General features: G+C 37.4%; 1 protein-coding gene across 1 annotated transcript; it reads right to left on the minus strand.

The window, feature by feature from the left end:
- Nucleotides 1-1,492: 1,492 nt before the first annotated feature.
- On the minus strand, nucleotides 1,493-2,301 carry LOC149658835 (uncharacterized). Its single transcript, XM_089844035.1, has 2 exons — nucleotides 1,826-2,301; nucleotides 1,493-1,740 (listed from the first exon to the last, which is right to left on the minus strand). Exons 1-2 carry the CDS (start codon nucleotides 2,111-2,113, stop codon nucleotides 1,705-1,707), a joined length of 324 nt encoding a protein of 107 aa, XP_089700161.1. The 5' UTR covers nucleotides 2,114-2,301; the 3' UTR covers nucleotides 1,493-1,704.
- Nucleotides 2,302-10,257: the final 7,956 nt, after the last annotated feature.

The raw sequence follows: 10,257 nt of genomic DNA on the forward strand, positions 1-10,257 counted from the left end.
TGGAACAAATGGCTCACTAATTTTACCCTATTTAACCCACCTGAATTTCTATCTGATTTAAATTGTGATAAAACTGAATTAGCGTTAATAGTGAGATGGATTGCGGATAAAATCGTAGATGCGAAAGCCAAACTTAAAAGATTAGTAAATTTAAGCAAAACTCTGGCAGAACAAACGTCTACTCAAATATTGGAAACTACTCTTCCCAACAAGAAAATACGTAATCTACAGACTGATCGTTTGTATTCGTTGAATAGACTTGCAGGTGGATGCCTTGGGGAAATATGGAAGCTTAATAAGGCCAGGATGCAAGTACATGCTTAACTAATGAAAGGGATGAAACCCCTTACACAAGAACAGAGAGATAAGGCGCATACACATTACAAAATAAGTTTATCATTAAGAAATATGGACCAGTTTCCTCAAGATTTTTCACCAGCACTAATCCATATCAATGAGGGTGGTTTACTGATTCCCCATCTAAATCTATATCTGTACATTTGTCAAGTCAACGATTTGGTAGTTGGAGAATTTGTGAAGTGGACTGTAAGATCTGGCAATCCAGGAAGTGCCATAAGTATGATTTATTTCAATATTTGTTAATTTTTTAAATTGAAAGTTTAATGAAGTAAAATTTGTTTTCATGCAGAAGAGACTATGAATACGCTGATGGATAATGAAGTGTTAAAGCAGGTTTTTCATAAAGCAGTCTTTGAAATCCAAGAAGTTCAAGAAAGGGGTTTTAACTATGATGAATTAGAAGAATTTAGGATAATTTTTCAAAGAAAACTTGGACATGCAAAGATAGCTGATCTGATTAGGGGTTCCGTGCAACAAAGAAACGATCGTAGGGGAAAAAGGGGCATAGGAGGTCAAAATTTAAGGTGTTATCTTTATAGAAATAGCATAAACAAGAACAAAATCAAACTTAAAGGCCAAATGAAAAATAAAGTACAAAAAACTTTCAAAACCAATCCTAAAAAAGTACAAACCAAAAAAAAGACAGTTCCTTCCAAGAAAAAGACAGTTCCTTCCAAGAAAAACTTAATTTCAACCAAGAAAAAGACAGCGAAAGAAGAGGAAGTTCCTTTAAAGGAGAGTCCAATTTCAAAAAAGCGAAGTTTGAAAAATGAAAAATTTGGTAGTTCAAATTAAGAAGAAATCCAAAATGGAAGATGGTCTTCTAGTTGTACCACCCAGCTCAAACGTCCAGTGTGTGAGAAGCATATAAATACTAAATCCGTCCGTAAGAAATTGTTAAATGATTTCTGAGGTTATAAAACTAGTCATTAAAATTATTTTTATTCTCAGTGAGGTACAGCACGTTTTGAATTATTTCAAATATTTGCCTCACTAATATCGAGTTGTACTTTTCGATACGTAGTTTCAGCATTTTGTGATGTTTTAATACATTTTTCGTTCTCAAAGCCCTAGTGCCATGAGCATAGTTCAAGCTAGTAGTTTTAGAACCAGTTGCATATATAACCTGGCTAAAAACAGTTTCCATTGCAGAACCATTGATTCTGACAGGATAAATGCACTTTTTCGGATTTCTTGAAATAAAATCTCCCGCAAAACCTACAAACCCTAACACGGATATTCTCAAAAGCTCCCACGTTTGCCATGCGATAAATCCTTGGTCAGACTGGCTTGTCAGATTTTCTTCGCACATTATTCTTTCTGTGGCCCAACATTTGAAGTATTCTAATCCTTGCAGCATCGATTTAATTGGTGCGGAATCTAAAGAATCTACCTTATCATGAGAAAGTAAGCCAGTTTCAAAAATCTGACGGCATGCAAAAAGATAATCATGGCAAGCCATTACAGCATCTTTGTCCATGGGTGGAGGTCCTGTTTTTGGATGGGCGTAATTATACAATTCACCGAGTACTTTTAGGTCTTGCATGATTAACGCTGGTTTAACATTTAGTTTGGTCCATGAGTCTCTTTCGATGTAGGCTAGACACAGACCTTTCACTTGAGCAAGGTCATTGCTTTCTCTTCTGTTTACTTCCCTTTCATACATATCTATAATTTGGTGCCACCCGAATTTGATATCACCAAGAATTGTAAAATCTTTTGAACCTTTTTCCTGAGAGTGGATGCAGCGCATTGACCATGTTCTTTAGTTGATGTGTTGGGCAAATATCCCAATGTATGTATCGCTCTTCGAGGAATGGATGAACAAATCGAGGTGTTATGTCAAAAATGATAGTTCCATCATCATTAACAGTGTGACCAAAGGGCTTTTTAGAGTCCAAAGTAGTTCGAAGTGCTGCTACATTGTTACTTCCTCCATCACAAACTAAGACAGTGGTCTCTAAACCAACTGATTGAAAAGCCCAAATGACCTCGAATAGTGTGTTTAGTATGAATGCCAGAGATGCTGGTTTTGCTAGCAAAAAATAAGGCCCTATATTATCATATTTTCCGGCGACGCATCGCCAGCGAATTTTTCTTTTTCCAAAGATTTAGAAAATAATGTTCATTGAAAAGACGTTGAGCAAAAATTGAAGTCGATACACCCTGATCCTTTGGTCCAAGCATCCTAAACGGCTCCATATGTAAAAAAGACCTTTTTAACTCCTCGGCAAATTCTCCATTTGTAAAAAGCCCGTGTCTTTTACTGTAAAATTTTCTTTATCTAAAAGCCCCGGTTTGTCATCCATAAAAACTGTCACAAAGTCCTTCTTGTGAAAGCTCTGTAATTTTACTTTTCTTGATTTCTTCTAAAGCGTCCTAACACGAGAGATATTGTTTTTAACTGGGGGCTTACATTATAACATGACACTAAGAACTTACAACAATTGGCTTCGGCCTCCCAACAAAAGTCACCTTTTGTAAATCTGAAGAACTACAAAGAATCGCCCCTTGAGTTTCTTTTAAGTACTTTTCATCAAATTTAATGCCTGAGAAAATAATAAAATATTATATTAGCACACGCTTTATACAAATTTGTCAATAGATAGTTGGGTACTGGCAAGCTGGCTCCCAAGTTTTGTAAATATTCACTTACCTTCTTCAATCTTTTTTCGTTGGGCCTTTGTGGGTTTCTGTGAATTGTATTTTTTGATATAATTATGATCTAGCGAAATATCGATAATTACGCTTTTATTCCTGATTTTATTTAAGAGAAATCGGGTCTACATCTCCAATGGTAAGGAAAATGCACGTGTCAAGGTGTCCTTGACAGTCCAAGGGCCAAAATCGAACATTTTCCAACTGGGTTTAACATATTTTTTTATTATTATTTTTCTGGGGCGAGATGGCGCGAAGCAGTGTATCCAATGAATGACGTCACATTTTTACCAGGATATTCCTCCGTTTTCGAGCCCCCCATAGCCATTACGGATAGGGAGAGGGAAAGGCTGTACAAAACGACTCCGTACCCAGGGGCAGGCTCCAACGATCCCCAGTGACTTCCAGCAGCCCCTTTTATCGGAATTGTATAATATAATTGTAAAATTTAACCTGCAAGCAATAAATGAATTTTTATACCACGGACTCGTCTTCCGTTCTCTTGTAGCAAGCCCGAGTGGCCGTACCGGCATCCTCTCCCACGGCCGATACCACGGCCTCGAAGTGGCATTATATCCCCACGGTCTTGGGGTGGCACGATACCACGGCCTCGGGGCCTTCCAGGTGGAGGGATCGGCCCAGGTCCTTTGGGGCTTTTCAGGTGGAGGTATCGGCCCTGGGCCTTGGGGCCTTCCAGGTCGTCGACCTATCGCAGCCCCACGGCCTCGGGCGGGTCGCCCTATGGCTCTATTCGGACCTCGGCGGCTCCTAGCGCGCCCTCTTCCGCGAATAGCTTCATTACCGTAATACACTTGAACGGTCACCGTTGTATTTTCGGTAAATAAAAATTGGCGATGCATATTGGAAACTAGATTTTGAAATAAAGACATCTATTATTATGGTACTAACCTATGTTTTACTCAAGGACTATTATCACCTTAATTAATTAAGCTTATTTTAATAGTAAAAATTATCAAAGGGACTGAAAAACAGGCTGATGAAAAGGGGTGCATTGAAATAATCTTAAAACATAAATTTCTTGAATTAATTTTTTCTTGAAACCCTGGTTATCTTAATTACGGGCCTATACCGTACTTTTAATAATTTTTCCCCACCAGCGAACCGGTCCTCTTTTTACTTCCCCTAAGCCTTAGCTGCAGCCTTGAAACTTGAAAGAATCAAAGAAAGCAGCTCTCATTAACAGAGGCTTAAGTTCTATATTTTGAAAAAGACGTTATAAAAAGATTTCAAAGTGAAAATATAAGCTGTTAGTGCTTTAATGCTACTAAAAAGTAATTAAGCGCAAAATAAAATCCTATTTGTTAATAAATTTTCCATTTAAAATCATATTCCATGACAATAAGTACAAAACTGAATTCGCTTACTTGTTTTCTTGACAAAGTTTGAAAAGTGTAAGTGCGTTCAGTAACCACTACCGAGTTCTCGGTTTAGTGCCGAATTTTAATATTTATACGGAACCGGTAACCTAAGGAGCCTTTATGGTACACCAAGCTGAACGTTGCTAATGAAACCAGGTAATACGGTAAATTTAGTTTCTACATTTTTAGACCTTTCTCCGTATCTTCAAAGCAAAAAAAAATAAGAAAATTAAAAGAACAACAGTTATATTAGCAATATTTCTTTATTTTTTTCTCGAATAACGACATATTGCAGAAAACAAGCAAAGGTAACTACGTAATAATTTTAAAAGTGGCGCTTTAGCAAGTTTGTCCCGTTTTCCAAAGTATTTTGTTGTTTATCTTCATTGACTTCCCAAAATAATTTACCTTTTCCTAAATATGGTTTTTATCTTCATTGACTTCCCAAAATAATATGCCTTTCCAAATATTGTTGTTTATCTTCATTAATTTCCCAAAATAGTATGCCTTTTCGAAATTATTGTTGTTTATGTTCTTTGACTTCCTAAAATAATATACCTTTTCTAAAATATTGTTGTTCATGTTCGTTGACTTTCCAAAATAATATACCTTTTCCAAAATATTGTTGTTTATTTTTATTGACTTCCCAACTTAGTTTAAGTTAGGTTATGTTTTTTTATATTATTTTAGGATTGTTTTGTAAAAACAAGTAACGTTTCGTGTCCTTTAATGGGGATTGCGAACATAGTCATGCAGTGACGCACAGGGACCATACACGGGTTGCCAAATTGAGAGGTCATTACGGATTTTTAGAAGAAATAATGGAAAAATTATTGGCACGTAAATGTCTCGACGCCAAAATGTCGCGGCGCCTAAATGTCACGGCGCCTAATTGTCACGGCGCCTTATTGTCTTAGCGGTTAAATGGCGGCGCCTAAATAACCAGCGCCTAAGTGGCGGCGCCTAAATAACCAGCGCCTAAGTGGCGGCGCCTAAATAACCAGCGCCTAAGTGGCGGCGCCTAAATAACCAGCGCCTAAGTGGCGGCGCCTAAATAACCAGCGCCTAAGTGGCACGGACCGCGAGGGCTTACCTTAGCGAATTTCTATAGTGTGAACGATTAGAGCGAAGCGACGTACCGCGCGCGCGAGCGTTACGTAGCTTGCGACGCGGAAAAAAGCCATAGTGTGGACTAACCTTAATAAACTAGATACCACTTCTTGCATTAGCGAAAAATACAAGGATTGGAATTAATGCGTGTGCTTCTTATAATAGCCCAAGCTGTCGCTTGTCGCAGTAAGGCAGCCTATATGGCACTGGCAAGCTTCAAAGTTTTAAAATTACCGTCGTGGAGAAGTATTCAAAGCAAAATGGGTCGTCACTTGGAAGAACCAGGAATTAACCTCGAATATTTAAAACAACAGAAGGAACTGTACGACCACTTTGTTAAGGATCAGCTTGCTAACGGCTTTAAAGGGATAGGTTCAATGTTTTCCGACTAGTACAAGGTAAAAAAATGTGCCTAAAATTATGTGTGCCAAGAAAAAATTGAATTAAAATGTTTAAAATTAAGAAAAGTACGTTAGATATTTTGAAATTCAAACTAGCCGCGAAATACCGCCCAACTTGTTTTTCACACTATGACGTTGTAAATGTCTCTTGATTCATTGGTTGTTTGGAAATAGGATAATCAAGGGAGCTCTAGACCACTGTATAGTAGCTTTTCACTTTCACTATCACTGAGGAAGCGCGCATATTTGAGAAGACCTTTGTGAACATAATTCTGATTTTTCATGTTTATTATCCTTTGTTCTCTTAACTCTCGGTTACGTTGTAGAGTAAGGATGATAGAGATTTGTCAAAATTGTTACAGGTAATGTCCAAAACACCACATTTTTGCGCTATTTTGGCAAAGGCTTAGCTTCCATGTATAATAATGGTATGGCCATATTTTAGCCTAATGGCCCTAATCTAAGCTTTAACATATTTTTAATTGTAAATAAACATAGTAAAACTATTACTTTGAACACCAAAATTACAGTGAAACTATTTACCTTCCTTTATAACTTTCAAAGCATCCGTATCGAAATGAGTTAAATTAATTTGGCGAAAATGCAGAATAGTATGAAAACTACTTTTAGGAGTAAATCTACTGTACCTCCGAGCGAGAGGAAAGTCGCGGGAGTAATTCAGTTTTTTCGCTCATGTTTTTGCAAACGCCTGTAGAGGGAGCAGGGATCGGAGCGGCCCCGAAAACTAATACTTTTAAAAAATTAATTAAAAATAGTTAAGTTATTAGAACTATCAATATCTATATATTTTTGAAAACGTAATTTTAGGTTCTATCTGATTTAAAAAAATGTAAGCTTTTCATTAGTAGTCAAAGATCGATTCTATCCCTTTAAGGAACCCAAAGGGGATGGAATTCTGATATTTGACGAGGTTTCCGTTACTTCCAAGGTGCTGTGGAATAGCAAAAACCACACGCTCGTAGGTCTAGCTACAGCTGTAGACCAATTACCAACATTGGACGATGTATTTGCTCAATTTGAAGAGTAAGATATCCTAAAAGCTGCGTACATGCTACAGTTCTTATGGAGAGACTTAACCTCTGGTTTCGACATCATTGGGCCATTTCTGCTGAAAAAACAACCGATTCACATTACATAGTAGCATCCTTGTTAGAGACACCAAGAGCTTTCCATCTAGTTAGCTTCGAGGTTTCGGTTCTTTTATGTGATGGAGCCAGCTTCGAGGTTTCGGTTCTTTTATGTGATGGAGCCAGCTCTAATCTAAGTTTAATCAAAATCACACAACAGCGCTTCGGAGCTTATGGAATAAAATTCTCAGAAAATGGGGATATTGATGCATCAGTTGAGCCATGGTTTAAGAATCCATTCTCACCAAGTGATCGTATCTTTTGGATTATTTGCCCATCTCATGAGGTATTTCAACAAAGCGATTTTCTAAATCTTGAAATAAATTAAATTCAGTTGAATTTTTTTATTTTCGTAACAGATGTAAAGCTTGATTAACGCTTTGTTCGCATCAAAAAAAAAAGGTGGAACAAGGAACTTCAATTTTAATGGCATAAAATTTGGATGTGATCAGATTATAGCGATGAAGGCCCGCGAAGACGAAAGAAGAGATAAACAAATTCCAAGGCTAAACTTTTACAGAGCTACATTGATCGAGACTCGTGGATGAAATTAAATGTTAAGCCAGCAAAAATTATGCAGGTGTGTAACTCTTGCCGAAAGGTCGGTGTAGGGTAACTTTATGCGGAAATTTTAGAATCAAGTAATTTATAGCAAGATGATGTAATGTATGAAATATACGAATATGCAAATCCTTGTGGTCCACTACCGCCAGATTCGAAAGAAGCTATGGCTACGTACAACTACCTCAAGGCACTTAATTTGTTATTTGAAAATGGCATGTTGAGCAAAACGAAAATCCGTCATAAAAACGATACAGCACTTGTAAATATTCGAGAACGATTTTCCTTTTTCAAGAATTGGCTTCTAAAATTAAAAGGTAAACTAAAACATGCATATGAAACTCCAAATACTAATATATCGATATGTCTGGCAGAAAACAACCCCAATTTTAACTGCGTGTATCCAAATAAAGAATTTCTCTCTTGGAAAGTAAACTAATTTAATTCCTCATAACCATCTAATATGAGAAAATCTATTTTATGTTTAACAATGGTTTGTTTTTCAATAGACGTGGGACTTATTACGAGTAATGGTGTATGGGTTGATACTTTTTTCAAGAAATATAAAGGGTATTACTTAGCCCCTCTCAGATTGAATGGAAGTGCTGTTGAGAGTTTGTTTTCGCAGTATAAATTTAACGCTAATGGTAAATTATCAAGTGTTAATTTTGCCTGTGCGCGAAAGTCACTTTTAACAAAACGTGATGTTCATGGTCAGCATAACTCTGGTGCCAGCTATAGGAATTAAGCACTCTTAGTTAAAGAAAAATGAAGCTTTAATTGCTGTAAAAACACTTTTAGCATAAATAAGGTCTTTAATTGCATTCAAAATCACGGAGATACCGTGGGTTGATTCTTTGCCGCTTTGGACGTTTGTTGTAGTCATTATCCGAATCTTTCGTTTTTTCATTGGGACTCATTCTCTTTTTAGGTGTTGTGGGAACTGTCTTTAACTTTGGGAGTAGAGTAGCTTTCTTCGAGATTTCCATAGATTTACCTGGTTTTGCCTGGATGTCTGTATCACAGTTGTTATAGCTATCTGCCTGTTTAAGATTAACGTTCGGACACATCGTCATTCTTGGCGTTCTAGGAGCTTTTATTGACTTTGGGACTAGAGTAGTTTTGAGATCCATAGTAATGTCCACTGCTGTTGCAACACTCGTCTTCTCAACCTCTTCTATCATGTTTTTCGAGATTTCAATAGATTTCCCTTGATTAGCCGGCTCTGTAATTTTACTTTTCTTGATTTCTTCAATAGCGTCCTAACACGAGAGATATTATTCTTAATTGGGGGCTAACATTATAACATGACACTAAGAACTTACAACAATTGGCATCGGCCTCCCAACAAAAGTCACCTTTTGTAAATCTGAAAAACTACAAAGAATCGCCCCTAGATTTTCTTTTAAGTACTTTTTATCAAGTTTAATGCCTGAAAAAATAATAAAATATTATATTAGCACACGCTTTATACAAATTTGTCAATAGATAGTTGGGTACTGGCACGCTGGCTCCCAAGTCTTGTAAATATTCACTTACCTTCTTCAATCTTTTTTCGTTGGGCCTTTGTGGGTTTCTTTGAATGGTACTTTTTGATATAATTATGATCTAACGAAATATCCATAATTACGCTTTTAATCTTGATTTTATAAAAGAGAAATCGCGTCTACATCTGGTAGGAAAATGCACGTGTCACGGTCTCCTTCACAGACCAAGGGCCAAAATCGAAAATTTTCCAACCGGTTTTAACATGTTTTTACCTCTCCGAGTGACGTATGTCACGGAGAGGTTCTAATTTCGACGTGTCTGTGTGTCTGTCTGTCTGTCCGTTGTTACACCCACGTGACCGCGTTCGCAGTTTGCAAATCGGAGCAAACGTGTATTCAATTTCCAGACCGCATTTACAGTCCCGGAAATTGTATTCCACCTACAGGCTATTACTCCATTGCCTGTCTAACAACTCTGTTCATTTGTCCACCCCACATGGACACTAGTCTGAACTTACTAGCTTCTAAACACCACCACCTTCTCGTCTTTGTCCATTCCACACGGACACCAGTCTGTACACCTGGCTTCTAACACCTCCATCTTCTGGTCTTTGTTTTTGTCCATCCCACATGGAGACCAGTCTGTACACCTGGCTTCTAACACCACCATCTTCTGGTCTTTGTTTTTGTCCATCCCACATGGACACCAGTCTGTACACCAGGCTTCTAACACCACCATCTTCTGGTCTTTGTTTTTGTCCATCCCACATGGACACCAGTCTGTACACCTGGCTTCTAACACCACCATCATCCTTAAGGTTAAGACATACGCGGCGATCGGCTAGGGTTACGAGAAACGTCTAGCCTTCCAATGGAGGGGTCTTCCTCCAAGGTTCACGCAATTGCGATGTTCTTATCTACAACTGCGATTCGAATCCTTTATATACTACCTATTTGAGTAAGGCGAAACAACAGTCATATCCTTCAATTCAAACGTCAATAATAGTCAAATCTCTCAAGGTTGTTTAATTATTCTTTTTTTAAAACGATGTAACGCTCAATAAGGCGAACAACTATGGAAGAAAATATTAAATATTAATTATATTTATTTTAATATTTAAGATAATCTCTTTTCTCAATTCAAAATTAATAC

Source organism: Phalangium opilio, unplaced genomic scaffold (assembly GCF_054372755.1).
Source record: "Phalangium opilio isolate 3A_F unplaced genomic scaffold, DU_Popi_V2 ptg000073l_1, whole genome shotgun sequence".
Classification (NCBI taxonomy): domain Eukaryota; kingdom Metazoa; phylum Arthropoda; class Arachnida; order Opiliones; family Phalangiidae; genus Phalangium; species Phalangium opilio.